General features: G+C 41.2%; 1 protein-coding gene across 8 annotated transcripts in view; it reads left to right on the top strand.

Annotated features, from left to right (window-relative positions):
- The window catches only part of CDK19 (cyclin dependent kinase 19), a 239,393-nt gene that overhangs the window by 137,545 nt on the left and 85,701 nt on the right, over positions 1-16,147 (top strand). For 4 of the 8 annotated variants that reach the window (XM_043510830.1, XM_043510826.1, XM_043510824.1 and 1 more), the window contains one exon: positions 7,178-7,212. The exons of the other annotated variants lie outside the window; for them this stretch is intronic. In XM_043510830.1, the coding sequence (XP_043366765.1) occupies positions 7,178-7,212 (35 nt within the window). The remainder of the gene's footprint in view (positions 1-7,177; positions 7,213-16,147) is intronic. 8 annotated transcript variants of the gene reach the window in all.

The raw sequence follows: 16,147 nt of genomic DNA, 5'->3' as shown, positions 1-16,147 counted from the left end.
CGCACTTTCCAGAAAAACTGTTTTTATTCTTGTACATAGTTAGGATTTTACTGATTTTTTGTAGTAGATTTAGTGTTCATAGTAATTTTTATAGGATTAAGGACTTTGGGATGCTGCTTTGGTGGTTTCCCACCAACCCCCCAGCACCTGAATCTGGATACTGGATTATGCCAAAGATGCCGGGATTCAAGGTCTACGCTTCCTGCCCTCACCCGTTTTCGTTCAGCGACAAGGACCAACATTGTCTGTACTGGTTGGGGGAAGCCCACGTCACTTCCAGGTGCAGTATCTGCCTCTCCTTCCCAGCCCATACCCGGAAAGGCCAGGTCCTCCACCTTAAGAGGCAACTCATGGAGATCGCCATGAGGCTGCAGTTGGATCCTGGCTGGGGACCTGCCACATACATTGGCTTGAGCAGTCCAGAGGTGTGCCTCCTACTGCAGAGTCTCATTCCGGATCCACCAGTACCAGTGCTATGGATTCCATGCTGGGGCCTAGCAATGAAACATGGAAGCATGCTCATAAGCATGGCAGTAAGTCTTCCTCCATATCCAAGAAAGAAGCTGTATTGTCCACAAGTTCTGACCATGGAGGAGGGGCATGTTCCAAGGTCCACAAGAGGGAGAAGAAGTCTAATTGTTTGCTGGATCTGCCGGTCCCAGTTCTGGAACCACGCACCCCTCCTGCATTGGGTCTGCCAGCGCAGTGTGAATTGTCAGTCCCGAGGTAGGCCTCCTTACCAGCCCTGGTTCCATCTATGGACCGGGTGCTGTTGATGCCAGAGAGAATCGGATGTGCTCTTGGGTCTCATGAACGGTTTGCCCTGGAACAGATGAGGTCTCTGCGTGTTCCAGTCAATTCACCTGCTAATCGGCCCCCTCTCCTACATCAGATCTGCCACCCTCTGCTCGAGTTCCTACAGCATACCCCACTCCATTGGCCCCGTCAGCACCCCCATTTTTACAGGACTCCAGTTTCTCTGAGTCTGAGGATTTGGATACTATGCATGGTCTGCTGCTTCTGTTCTGAAGGCATGACTACCAGAGGGTCCTGGTGACACCATGGCAGTACCTTCCCTTGCCTCAGCCCAGGAGCCACTGGTACTCAGCTCCATGGACACCGCTGCAGCAACACCAGGATCAACCAGTTTGGCCATATTGGAGCTTGTGGCCCCACGATTCACCTTCAGAACTGTCTCGTTCAACCCGGGAGGGAATCCCCTGTCTCACCACTCTGTCCTTCATCGAGTAGACTCTTGGAACTGGGGCTGGATGATACGCTGGTTATCCTGGCTCCAGCGGATCCAGAGAGGTTCCTCTCATCCCTGGACGTGGCTGTGTCGTCCATGGCCCCCCTCTATCCTGGACGACTATTGTTAATACCAGGAGCTGCTCAGGAGAATAGCTAATGCCCTTCAGATCCTGTTGGAGGTGCAGGATAGTCAGCACCAGCTACTAGATATCTTGCATTCATTGGTACCGGCTTGGGCCCTACCAATCAACGACACCATTCTCCAAGTGGCACACACTGTTTGGCATATTTCAGCCACGTGTGATCCTGCCCTGAAAGGGGGAAAAAAGAGATACTATCCTCATCCCAAGGGGTCTGAGTTTCTGTTTTCTCATCCTCCACCTAATTCCCTGGTGATCCTGGCTGCTATGGAGCAAGCCAGACAATAGCTTTGGACAGTGTTTGCAAAAATGACATGCAAAACTAAGTGAAGTAAATAAGTGTGAGATTTATTTAATTCACAATAGCAAAATCCTTAACAGAGTATATTGAAAACCAAAACTATGAGAATTACAGGAACCTGTCAATGTTAACAAGCCTTAGGAATTAAATATTTTGATATCATTTTATGTCTCTTTTCTTTGTTTTCTTTCATGATAATGTATTGCTCCGTCAATTTTGAATCTGCTGAGACTTGCAGAATTGGAGAGTCAAGGTGTGTGAGGTAATATCTTTTATTGGACCAAGTTGGAAGAGGCAGAAAAGAGGTTTATTTTTATTTTTTCCCTTCCCCATGTCAGCACACTCTGCCTTTCAGGAACCTCTACAATCAAGCCTGGTGAACTGCGGTGACATTTCTCACCAATATTCTGCTTCCATTTCCTCAGCAGCACTATGAGACTACTTTTCTCGGATGTTTTGCAGTAGTTGTCTTGTTTTCCCTTGGTCTCCATCTTAAAGAGAAAAGATCTTCTCCAGCCAGGTTAAGAGGAACTCAGCAGGCAATATTTCTATTTCCACATTTGGCTTCATGCACTGGAGGGCCTGTGCGCCCCCCCCTTCCTCCCGCCAGCCCCATACACTCCTCTCCTAAATTTCTATTGCTTCATTTTGAGAGTTTCTTCTAAGCAGGTTCCTGACTGTTTGCTGTCTTCTCCCCTCTTCCCCCATAGTTACTGTTGGGTTTTTTTCCTGTGCGCCATGCTTCAAAATCTTGGCAATCAGCCTCCGATTAGTAAGAGAAGAACTGTGGGCTCTATGGGGTCCCTTCCCATCAAACTGTCACAGTGGCCAGCTCCTATTGCACGCAGTACTTCAGGGAGGCACCTACCTGACCTTTCTCTGCCTCAGTCAACCCACTGCTTGCCCTCAACTTCATCCCAGAGTCTCCCTGCCCAGGGACAGTCTCCTCTAGCTTTCAAGCTACAAATAATCCACTATTTCAGAGCTTGCTTGAATTTTTGGATGATCAGGCTCTGGAGCTAACAGACTCAGTTATGGGCCACCTATTAACAGTCACTCTCAATATTTAGTTAATTCAGTAGTGATCACCCCATTACCTTTACAAGGGCAAACCTGTGGTAGATCTGTCAGAAATCTGCATCTGCATAGCTGTGTCAGCTCAGATAGGCTTTCACTTGGCTCAAGGCAAGTGAATTTAGGAATTCCAACTCAGCATCTGTTTCTTGGAGTTGCAGGCAGTGGATAATGCAATAACCAGGCTTATTCTAAAGCAGTGGTTCTCAAAGCCAGTCTGCCGCTTGTTCAGGGAAAGCCCCTGGTGGGCCGGACTGGTTTGTTTACCTGCCGCGTCTGCAGGTTCAGCCGATCGTGGCTCCCACTGGCCGCGGTTCACTGTTCCAGGCCAATGGGGGCTGTGGGTAGGGCGGCCAGCATGTCCCTTGGCCCGCGCCACTTCCCGCAGTCCCCATTGGCCTGGAGCAGCGAACCGAGGCCAGTGGGAGCTGCGATCGGCCGAACCTGCGGATGCGACAGGTAAACAAACCGGTTTGGCCCGCCAAGAGCTTTCCCTGCACAAGCGGTGGAACAAGTTTGGGAACCACTGTTCTAAAGGACTCTCTGGCAATCACAGCCATTGATGTAGAGACCATGGCTTTCTCTTCTCCACCCAGGCAAAGCAAAAGGGGAAAGCTGAAATAGAGTGGCCAGAAAGATTATTCTGTATGTGGATCACTTTGGCTTCTGATTCATTTGTTATATTCAAAAAGAGTATTTTAAATGGTAACCATGACACTTGTATGTGTTTATTAAACCAACACTTTTCCATTTTTATAATCTTTTCTTAGTTTTAAGGCCAATACTGAATTTTAATATCTGTCTATTTTCAGATTTGTAGTAAAGAAAGACTGATGCATTAATTCAAAAACCAAAAGGTATCTCATCATAGAAGGTTTCAGAGTAGCAGCCGTGTTAGTCTGTATTTGCAAAAAAGAAAAGGAGTACTTGTGGCACCTTAGAGACTAACAAATTTATTTGAGCATAAGCTTTCATATGCTCAAATAAATTTGTTAGTCTCTAAGGTGCCACAACTACTCCTTTTCTTTTTTTCATCATAGAAGGCAGCTTTTATTCAGTGGTTGAGTGCGGAACTAAAATCAGGGAGCCATGTTTAGGCTTTATTCTGAGGCATTACCATTGTGTTACCTTAGGCATGTCATTTAACCCCTCCCTGCCTCAATTACTTCATCTATTATCTAATCCATAGGGACATTAGGGAGCTTAATATTGGAGCTAGTTGAAAAGTTTTTGACTAAGAAGTCTTTCATTGGAAAATGCTGATTTACCAAAAAGGCTTTCTCAGGCTTAAATGGAATTGTGCAGGGGGGACAGGAGAGAGATCATCTCAAAGTAGTCAGTAGCTAGGCCATTTATCTGGGATGTGGGAGATATACGTTTAAATCCCTAATCTGAATTAGGCAGAGTAGAGACTTCAACCTGAGTTTCCCACAACTCAGTCTTATCTCATTCTCTCCTGTAGGAGCTATTTTACCTAAATGTTCATAAGGCCAGAGACAGGGAGAGATTGACACTCTAGCTCTGTGGTAAGGGCACTTAGGATACAGAAGACCCAGTTTCAAGACCCTGATTTGGTACCCTATCCCCCAGGCTGTAGACTCTCTGGCTGTGTCTATAATACCGCGGTAAGTCGATTTACGCTACGCAACTCCAGCTACCTGAATAATGTAGCTGGAATCGACATACCTTAGGTTGAGTTACCACAGGGTCTACACCTTGGGGGGTCGACGAGAGAAACTCTCGTTGCCTTACCTTACTCTTCTTGTCGGGGGTAGAGTACAAGGGAGTCAACTGGAGAGTTATCTGCTGTCGATTTGGTGGGTCTTCACTAGACCCATTAAATCGACCGGTAGTGGATCAATCTCAGAGCGTCAATTCTGGCTGTAGTCTAGACATACTCTTTTTTTTGTGCGGAATCAGGCAGAGCAGGGACTTGAATCTGGATCTCCCATATCCTGGGTAAGAGCCCTTACCACTGGGCTATTGGCTATTTTGGGGTCATTTTCATGAAACATTTAGAAATATCTCATTTTCACAGAACAAAAACAAATGTTGAAGAAACCTTGAAATTTTTCATGAAACAAAATTATTTTCTGGCAAATCCTAATTAATATTTTCATGTGTTCTGAGATCCTCAAGTGAAAAACATTATACAGTGCAAATTATATAATTATCTTTTTGATGAACCCATCCCAGCAAATTAGAAGCATTAAAGAGCATATAAAATAAAAGTTAATTACCTGGTGGACAAAAAGCTTCCTCCATTTTTGACCGTTTTACACGATGTATCAAAAAGATGTTTGGTAAACTGTAAGAGAGAGGCACTCATGATTTCTACATGGGGCTTGTAGGTAGTGAGAAACTGATCATGTTTGGAAGGACTCCTTAGTGGGGGAGAGTGTTGTTTGTATTGATTTATAGAGTGCTATAAATTTACACTGCACTCTACAAACATAGAGTAAAAGATGTTTCCTGTTTCAAAAAGCTTGTCCTTAAGATGGTGATTAATTTTAAAAAATTACCTAAAATGCTGCAGAACTGAAGCAGTTTTTTTCAAAACAGAGGCAGTTTTTCAGTGTTCCTTTTCAGATTATAAATGAAGCAAAATGTATGTACTTTTGAAACCTACAATGACCTATACAAAAATCACTTTAAAGAAGTCTGACAATCTTCCCTTCTACAAGTGAATCTGAGCAAGGATTTTCAAAAGCTGATATCAAAAGTAAATTTAGACTTAGGTTCACTCATCAGTAGTTTGACAACCAGTTGCTGAGCAGGAATGCAGAACTGTTGGAGCCTGCCCTGCTGCCAACAATTTTGTGCTAGCTTGAAGATTTTCTTGGCACCAATCAGGATGTATACATGCCTTTCTATAAATAAATAAGTAACCAACCAACCTGTCTGCCTGTTTGTTTAGCTTTTAGAATATGCTTTCCATTGAAAAATGTAAGTCCTTACAATAGATATCGCTTGTGATTTTTTGGTCTTGATTGGTGCTTTTCTCCATCTGTCTACTGGTTCCCATATTGTACAAAAGGAGTTGGGGTGCCTATTCCTCAGTCATTCCACCTGACCCTTTACAGCATAGGGATCTTATCAGACTATGCAAGTATCTTAAAGGATCAAACCAGGATCTACAGAAAGGATTTCTCATGTTCCCAGATTGGGAGGGTGGTAATGATTAGAAGATATTTGGAAGGGCAGTTTCTGCTTGAGTGATTTGGAATAGTGTGCTGAAAGACAAAGTGGAAGCAGATTGTACTGATACCTTTTAAAGAGATGTTCATTTGTCATCCAATAATGTATGAGTATGTCAGCTAAAACAGGGTTTACTCGCTGACAAATAGGTTTAATTTTGGTAGGCCTATTGTTTTCTACATCCTTAAAATGTTATGTTTATCAGCGTCTACTTCAGAAGGTTAGGAGCGTCCTTGCTTAGAACACTAAGGTGTGCCCCTTTGGTTCTAGAGAGACTAAGGCTATATCTATACTGCGTAGCTTACAGTGGCGCGGCTGTGTCGCTGCAGCCGCACTGTTGTAAGGTGCACTGTGGGGCCACTCTTTATCGCTGGGAGAGAGCAAGGGGTGATAGCTTCATTGCCAGGAGCACGGCTCCTGCCGACAAAGCGCTGTCCACACCAGCGCTTTTTGTTGCTAAAACTTTTCTCATTCGGGGGGGGGGGTGTTTTTTCCCACTCCTGAGCTACAAAAATTTTAGCAATGAAAATGCCAGTGTAGACAAAGCCTTAGTGTTGTAAGGTTATATATGTCTTCTAAGATTCACTGAATCTTACAGCATTTGAATACATGCAAACAACAAAACATCTTCCAGAGGTCCATTAGCATATGCTTTCCCTTTTTGGATAGCTTACTAAGACTTCTGTGGTTTGTAGATGCATTTTACAAATGAAGAATTATAATTGCTGTCAGGGAAGAGCTTAACCAAGGTTTTGAAAGAGGTTTACATCAATAAAACTTGGACAGGAAATAAAACGTGTTGGTAAGGTAAGTCAGAAGAAAGAAGGTACTGACTTACATTCTTCCGGCTGCATTCTGCCAGTAAATTCAACAGCTACATGTGGCTCCTCTGAGAGCTGCTTATCTGCTGTCCTGTGGAGTGGAGAATGGAGAGAGAGGACAAAAAATAAAAGTAGTTTAGGAATCTGTTTATTTCTTTGCTTGATGTAGAAAAAACAGAAGGAAAATGTTCTCATTTCTAATGGAGCAAAACCACATGCCATCTGCTTTATGAAGCATTTTAGTAAATAGATAATGTATTTAGCATGCTTGTGCAGCTGTCCTCTTGGAGTGAGCAAACTGAGCTTTACATTCTAAAAACAGCTCTTTAAAGTGCCTCCTTTCCAGTGACTGTAATCTTGCAAATTCTGTTTCTTTTCTGTTTTGTTCTTAGAGAATGCTGCCTTTTCTCAGCTATGATGTGATCAGGTAACATTGCATTTGTCTAAATTTCTTTCTTATTCAGTGGCATAATCCATCATGAATAAGGTTAAAAAGTTCATACTTTCAATTCTGGAAGGTGATGAAGCTTGAAGCAGATCAGAGAAAACAGAGCTGTGTATGCATACATAATATGTGAAGAAACAAAGAAAAAATGCTGTATTTGCATTTGTTCTCAGGTGTTGGTCCCCTTCTTGTATATATTCCTCTTCACTTGTAACATATACAGTCACTTTTCCCACTATATTAGGATGCTGCAATCAGACTGTGTTGCATCTAAATTAATCAGTGCTGATCAATGGTCCAGTAACTTGCACTGACCCGTGACAGTGAATGCTTGCTTTCATTCATTAGCTTTATCACGTTCTGTGATCTCTGTCAGAGACAGACTTACTTTGCTGTAAAAATGACAGGTCTGTTAGTATTTCACAAAAGAGTTGTCTCTGAACCATCATCTTTCCCCCCCTTTTTTGCTTGTATTTAAAACTTTTTAGGGTGCAAATTACATTTAGTTTTAGTGTAGGTCAGATCTGTTAACAAAACACACAGTAAATTAAAAATATACCCTAGATGAAATTATTTGTGTACTGCTAGCTATATAAGGATCAAATTTTGAAAGGCTCCTCACAGGAGCTGGCAATTAAGTTTTTAAGTTGAACAGTAAGAGAGGGGTTGTTGCAGTCTTATACATGTTTTGAATTTCATATAACAAGCATTTCAAAGTTAATTTTTTCACCCACTTTAATGAATTGCAAAGTTATCTTTAGAGACTAACAAATTTATTAGAGCATAAGCTTTCGTGAGCTGTAGCTCACGAAAGCTTATGCTCTAATAAATTTGTTAGTCTCTAAGGTGCCACAAGTACTCCTTTTCTTTTTGCGAATACAGACTAACACGGCTGCTACTCTGAAAAAAGTTATCTTTGTGCTTGACGGGAGCACTGCTAAAAATCCACAGTTCTGTAGCTTCAGAAATACTCTGTCACATTTAGCCACATATGCCAGAAAGTCTAGTCAATGAGGATTTGTGACTTATATCTCATTCAACAATTCTCTTACAATTTTTATGCAGAAAAGAAAATCTTGAAACCATCCAACTTAGTACATAGCTGGCCTTCATGTTATCACATGTTTTGGTTGCTATTTTGCTTGTTGTTTGTCTCCTTCCTATTGTTATACTCTCATGGTTGGGTCCTGTCTGAAATTAGGTTATGAGTTCTTTGGCAGGGGCTCTTATTCTACTCTGTTTGTACAGTGCCTAGCGCAAAAGGGACCTTGGGTGGTACCGAAACACAAATAATTAATTCACATCCTCTGTCCACCAGACATGCCAAACCCATGGAAAAAATAAATTGGGCTTATTTTTGGCTTAATTGGGTTTTGAGTTGCTTGTTGGTTAGTTTTTTGCTTGTAGCTTGTTGCTTGTTTGGCTTATAGCTTGTTGCTTGTTTCTTCCTTTTTTTGATCGGCTCCCGGCAAGCAGAGGCAAGGGCGGGAGAGAGTCAGTGGTGCACAGTGGGCCCACCACAGTCCCAGACTGCACGTTGGGAGGGATGTACTCACATAGTGTTGGAGTTCTTAGGGATTGGCTTGTTTTGGCCTTGTTTTGAAATGGGATTAGCTTGATTTTTGACTTATTGTGAAAGTCGGGGTGCTTATTTACCATGTGAAAATTGGCAACTCTACTGTCCACCATTATTCTTTTAGTGCTTTGTCTCAGGATTTGACATAATCTACCAACTCAAATAGTAGGGTTACCATAGGTCCGTATTTTCCTAGACATGTCCGGCTTTTTGGTTCTTCAATTGCTATCCAGTAGGAATTTTTAAATATCTAAAAACATCCAGGATTTTGCCATTATTATTTTTCCCCAAAGAAGAATTGATCATTCAAGAAAGAGAGTGAATGCTGATCATTTGAGAAAGAAAGTGAATGTTGATCACTTGAGAGAGTGCCCACTTTTTCCCCTAGCTCCCAGCGCTTGAGCTGCGAAACAGCTGTTTTGTGTGGTTGGGAGGGACAGGGGAGGAGGGGGAACACGGCGCGCTCAGGGGAGGAGGCGGGCTGGGGATTTGGGGAAGGGATCCAATGGGGCAGGGAGGAGGTGGAGTTGGGGTGGGGGCGGGGGGCATGAGCAAATACCCCCCCACCCCATCCCTTGGAGTGTCCCCTTTTTTGAATGTTCAAATATGGTAACCCTATCAAATAGCTTTCCTGCCTACTTCAGCTCATAGTGTAAGAACAATATAGCAGTGATTTTATTTAGTAAAGTTGCTGGTGATTTTATAGCACATTTTCTTTGATAGCACCACCTTTTGCATCAGCATTAAAAGTTTGCTGCCTTTTTAAAACCTTGTCACAAGATGGCACGCACTGCCCCTTAAGAGGAAAGAGGCCAGTGCACCTCTGACTGGTCAGCTGACCCCTCAGTTGAGCTAAATAAGAAGGCAGCTAGCTTCTGGGTGGTGGTAGAGCCTGGGAGTGTCAGGCCTGAGAAGCAGTCAGGAAAGGGCAGAGAGATTATATTTTGGGCTCTCATTGCCTGGGAACAGGGAGACAGGCCAAAACCTAGGAGTCCTGGGTAATGGGAGCAGGATCTGCAGGAATCTCCTTGGTTGGGGAGGCAGTGGGAGCCAGTGGGGGAAAAGAGTCCCTAGGGAAAGAGCCCAAGGAGGCAGTGCTCAGTTAATGGAGCATGGGAGAATCCTGCAATATGCCCTGAAGCAGAAGGACTTCAGGGAGGTAAAGGGGAAAATCCCTTGGGAGCTATAGACCATGGTGCTGGGGAGCTGTGTTTGTGGGGGTTTTGCCTACCTTTGAGAAATAAAACCACCTGGAAAAGATACTGGGTGTAGCAGTGGGTTCTTTGTGGGCTGGGGATGAACCAGCACCTTACAGACCTCCTCATTGCTTTTGACTTCTGCTAGCCTAAGGAACTAAGAACACAAAGTTGGATTCTCTCCGTGGCAGTCTGTTACATTTCCATTCAATCGCCATTATTTTTTTTTATTAAAGGATATATTAAGTGTAGAGAATGTCCTTGTAGTCAAGCAGTGGTGAAATTTGGAGTTTAAAAGTATTCAGCTGGTTCTACATAAAATAGCAATTTCAGATTTTTAAACTTAAAAACCAGAGTAATTTAACTCCATCCTTCTTGATTAAATATTGAATTAGAATTGGAAAGTTCAGTGCAGTGTCCATCGACAGCCAGTATTTTTTAATATAATTTTTCTTTAGAAACAATGTGTATGGACCAGATTCAGCATTCCTAAAATTCCCATTGAAGAACTTTTGTCATAGAGATGGCTGGGAACTATGTACCCTCATTCATTCTTTCATTCAAGAGTCAATAATACAATTTTTCTAAGTGGAATAATATGGCATAGCATACAAGGTATCTCTTGAACTCAGGTGCTGGAGGTATTTTCTTGTTTAGCTCAGTTTTATATCTACCTTTAAAACAATAACTCTTGACGTAATAACTGGGTGACATTTATCAGAGCTTTGGATAAGGCTCAAATTTGGTGAAACTGGATTTATTGAGCTAGCAGCAACTTTTAATGCTGTTGAAGCTTAATTTTACGGCAACTGAACTTTTAGAACAAAAGCGTTGGGGGCTGGTTTGGCCACTTCATTGATATTGGACTTCAACAAATTAAATGGGACACTGGATTCTTGTTTTTGAAAAAATCGGGATACTGATAAGGACATTACAAACTCAAATATTCCTGAAATTTATTCTTATCAGGTCACTGTGTATCAATATACTGATTATCATAGTCGCTAAAAGGGCAACAGTGTTGCATGTTTTCTGAATAACATATTCTTGGTCCCCACTTATGAAGTTTTAGTTAGCTTTTTAGTATAGCGATGGCACAGGTATATCTCAATAACCATAGAATCGGTGAATATATATGCTTTATTGGCTGATAAACATTGTTAGCCAGAATGCACGGATTTTCAGTGGATGGTTTTCTTAATGCAGATCTCTTTGCTCAGATTAGCTACTATAATTTTTCTGTTTTGATTGCTCCCGAATTTCAAATTTACAAGAATTTACAAGAATAAGAGGTATGGGCTGATTTGGCACCATCACTAAAGGCTGCTTCAATATCTCCTTTCAGCTGCAGCAGTAAAAAATATGTGGAAGAAAAATGGGGGAGCCAAAAAGTAAAGGAAATGAGTCTGTCAAACTGATGACAGGAAATTGTTATGTTTTAAGTTTGAAGCCCTCCTCTGCCTTCAAAAAAGAAAAAGAAAAAGCTGTTGCCTTGTTTTTCTCCTTTCAAGCTCAGTTCTGTTACCACAAAATGAGAGTTTTGTCAACGACTTAATTTTATCCCTCTCCCCTCAATACGTTCTATAAGGTTCTGATCCCCATAATGACTGTCCTATTTGTGTTATAATTTTTGGTTAAGTTGGGAGAATCCCAGCCCTCCCCTTCCTCAGTCTCTCAATAAGGGTGTGTTCTGTGTCATAAAGGTCTGAATTGTTTTTAAACAATGTACCATTCAGCAATATGCAACATTTTACATTCTTTCTGAAGGGTCTTCCTGTTAAAATATGTGGTGATAATAAAATAATAAATATGGGTGATAATAAAATGTCAGTATAATAATAATGACTTTAGGATAATTCTTGTTAACTCATTATTACCCATATTTTGGGCTAATACACATTTTAACCTTCCCCAGCAGTCTTCTATAACTCATAGTATGTATTTTCCCTATTAACACTCTAAAGTTACCATAAATATTTTCAAAAATATTGGGTTCAGTGTCTTTATTTTGTTGAATTCTAATTTTAGTGATGGTGCCAAATCAGTCCATACCTCTTATTCTAAAAGTTCAACTGCTGTACCAGTCATTCAGTTGACAAGAGTATGAAAGCTTGCTAACTCAATAAGAAATAAAGCTTCATCAGGTTTGACCCTTATCCAACGCTGTCAGAATGTCATTCACTCACAATATAATGGTTACTACTGTGCTAAAGGAATAATTTAAACTGAATGGTACAGGATGTAGTTTGTTACTTAATCAGTAAGGAATAATGCAAGGCAGAGTACATTTGTTGGGCAGAAAGCAATGTTCTATGGTTTGTGATAACGAGCTAGATTTTCAAAGGGATTTAGGCACCGAGTGAGATTGTTTTAAAGTGCCTAAGTAGGTTAGGTACCTACTCATAGATTTCCAGTTGAAAATCTGTCCCTAATGAATGGGAGTTAGGCATCTAACCTGGGTAGGTGCTTTTGAAAATCCTAGTAGTGCCTAAAGATGGAGATAAGCCACGTCTCCAGTACCTGAGAAATGTAGTTGTCTCACAGCAGCTACCTGCTCTTCCACGTTATTCTACATAGAAAATGGTATAATTGTTGATAAATGGGGGAGAAAATGTAAGTAGTTTTGAGCCATGTCAAAGACAGAATTTGTTCTTTTGGGTCAGAAGTGCCTTCGTATTAACAACTTCAATCTGCTATTTTCCTCCTTGACACTTACCTTTCATTTGTTTCCATTCTCCTCCTCTGCCCACATTCCTTTAGCTGTCAATCTACCTATTGCCACCTCTTCTTCATTATTCATATTACCTTGACTCCATCTCTCATGAAATCCTCATCACGTTCTTCATCTTCAGTGCCTTAATTGTTGCTACTCCCTTTTCTGTGCCCTTTCCAAGTCTTAATTGAACTCGCCCTATCATGTGCAGAATATTGCTTTATATCTTGTCCCATGTACAAACAAGTGCACTCACCCCTCCCTAATCTTCAAATAATTCCACTGACTCCCTGTTCATTTCAAGATTCAGATCAGAATTGCCTTACCTGATTTAAAACTCTTGAACTTGCTCAAGCCTATGACTCTCTATACCCTCTTCCAGCTCAGTCTGTTTTTCTAGAACAGGGCTCCGACCTGATCCTGCTCATAATCTTGAGTTTCAGTATGAGTGCTTTCTCCTTGAAATGCCTGCCCCTGGGAACAGTCAGTACTTCTCTACTTTAAGCTCTTTTAACTTTTCTTCTTCCCTGTGTCTCTTAATTTTTCTCCTTCTCAGTTATTGGTCTTACAAATGAATAATTTGCTCCCCGTAAACTGTATTTATATAATTGCTTTCTATATTTACAACATACAGTATTTTGTATTTAGCTCTTATAAAGCATTTTGGGGATAATTTATTGGAAAGATCCTATTCAAAATAAGATCTATTGTATTTTTGCTTTTATGTCTCAGATCACTCCCTCATCCTTGCACTCTTTAAAAATCAAAATATTTCCATTTTCAGAAGTTATTGTAAATATTTTTTATTATTGACCTCAATTTTTGTAGAAGTCAGGCTGATCTCAAATATATCAGACCAAGGTAAAGGAGGTATCACATGAGGTGTAAAGATAGGGAACCATTAATGCCATTGCATAAGGCACTGGTAAAACCTCATCTGTCTACAGTTACAGTTGCACAGGTGTAAGAAAGACAAATTCAAACTGGAAAAGGTGCATAGAAGGACTATTAGGATGATCAGGTAAATGGAGGTATTATCTTGAGAGGAGAGTAAAGAGCTTTGTTGTACTGCATGTCTATAAGGCTTTCTGAAAATCTGCTATCAGAACTTTGCACTGTGCTCTCACAACCTAAGCAGAGAAAAGCTGGGCCAGAAATTGAATGGAAGACCTTCAGTATGTAACTTCTACAATAAACAGTGTTGGAAATTGATTATAGACGTGCCCACCTAGTGATAGAGGTGTTGTGCAACTGAAAGTGCAGTCTCTCCAATGAAAGAAGGAATAGATCACTTCTGACGATAACATCTCATATCAGAGGGGTAGCTGTGTAAGTCTGTATCCACAAAAACAACGAGGAGTCCAGTGGCACCTTAAAGACTAACAGATTTATTTGGCATAAGCTTTCATGGGTAAAAGACCTACTTCTAAAGATGCCTGGAGAGAGCATGCACCTGAAGAAGTGGGTTTTTTACCCACGAAAGCTTATGCCCAAATAAATCTATTAGTCTTTAAGGTGCCACCGGACTCCTCGTTGTTTTTATAACATCTCATGGAACTTTTCAAGAAAGAATGGTTTATTGGGTGCAGAATATGTGTGAGCCGTTCTAGTCCTTGGCTTTTCTTTGTAGAACATGCAATACCATACTCCAATATAGAATAATGGAGTTTCCTGTGTTTCATTCGAGGCTACTGTGACTTTATTTCAGGATTTATTGTTCACCAAGCAAAGTTGACTACTGTCTTTTTCTACATTATTATTATTGACAGTCCTATCACTTTCATCTAGTAATGGTCCAGTGCCATAATTAGCATCCCTTTTGTTCCTAATATACTTTAAAAAAAGGTCTGTTATTGTCCATAACCTGTTGACTATAGGTTTCTCCTTTTGTCCTTTGGTTTCTCCTATCATTTTTCTACAATTCCTAGTTTCTATTTTATATTCATTGCTATCAACTTTCCATCTTTTCCATTTATTATTATTTTTTATTTTTCTTTATAACTGCTTTCACTTCCCAGCTAAGCCACGTTGTTTTTTAACCAGTGTAGCCTTCTTTCTTGGCTCTGACCCTTTGGGCATCTAAAGAAAAAAAGCTCATCTTTTTGGGCCTGCTCTGCCCTTTATGCCACTGGGTGGAGAGCCTGGGGACAAGGACATCTAGGGTGCAGGTGCAGCCCCAACGGACACTTTTGGGCCCACTCTGCTGTTTTGTGCCCTCAGGTCGGAGAGGTGCATCTGGGGTGGAGGCCCAGCCCCAACACACACTGCTGGCCAAAAATATCTGATCTTGCCCAGTTGGGATGCATACACACTAATGATGAAATCCATGTGGCCAACACATCTTGATGTCACAATTGGAATGTGGGCGATCTGGCCTAGTGATCAAAGCAGGAGTCAGACCAGGTTAGATACCAGGAGGTCAGAGTCCGAGACAGGCTAGAGGGCAACTGACCATTGAATGTCAGGAGGCAGGCAAGGTCAGAGTACCAGGAGATCAGAAGCGGGAGACAAACTTGAGAGCAGAAGCACGGATCAATAACCAGAGTCACTCCAGGTTGGGGTCCCAGGATGTCAAGCCAGGGAGCAGAAGCAGGAAGCACAAAGCACACAGTCCAGAGTAAGGTGGATCCCAGTTTCCTGTTATCCTGAATTATGCTGATTTGTGCCTTTAGACAAAGGCTCTTCAAAGCAGGAACTATTTGTTCAGTACACTTTACCCATTATACTTTTTTATGTACACGGAAAGGGCTTTAAATAAAGCATTGTGTTAGTAATGTATACAGATGTTGTGACAGCAGTTTCCAAAGCTGTAATTTTAGCAGTTTATAACTTTCCACACAAAAAAATACATTTTGGGCTGAAGTTTCTTGTTCTTGCTCTCAACATGTAACTGAATTAATTTAAGTGGGGGAAAAATCTCTTGAGCTATATCTGAGTATTCTAGACTGAAAAAAAATCCAATATTTTTAGTAAGAAATTCCCGAATAATTTTTCAGCTTAGATAACTCAAAATCAGTCTGGATCTGAAACTCCAAGGCCCAAATTTTGTAATCAGATCTGTGGGGCACATAGTTGTGTCCAATTTTGACATGTAGTGTGCACAGTCTTCAAATTCTGTATTGAATAAGGGAACCTTTACTAAGTCTGAAAAGAATACGCAGAAAAAAGGTGAATCAAAGTTCATTATGCACTCTAGTCTGTATATGTTATCAGGTAACTGATAAAATGAGCAGAAAAGTGAATGTAATACATTAAAATTCCACAGAGCAAATGTTAAGAATCCATATTTTATTAAGAAACACTGCAAAGACATCATTAACCTAAACACTCCCAAGCAGATCTCTGCTTTCTATCTTATAATCTCATTTGAGTGGGAGCATCCAACTGTGGCAGGTTATAAAGAGATCTTTCTTCCAGCCTGCAGAGAGCAAA

The sequence above is a fragment of the Dermochelys coriacea genome, chromosome 3 (genome assembly GCF_009764565.3).
Source record: "Dermochelys coriacea isolate rDerCor1 chromosome 3, rDerCor1.pri.v4, whole genome shotgun sequence".
Lineage (NCBI taxonomy): Eukaryota > Metazoa > Chordata > Testudines > Dermochelyidae > Dermochelys > Dermochelys coriacea.
The sequence above is the reverse complement of the archived record's forward strand: the minus strand, read 5'-3'. Positions and strand labels throughout refer to the sequence as shown.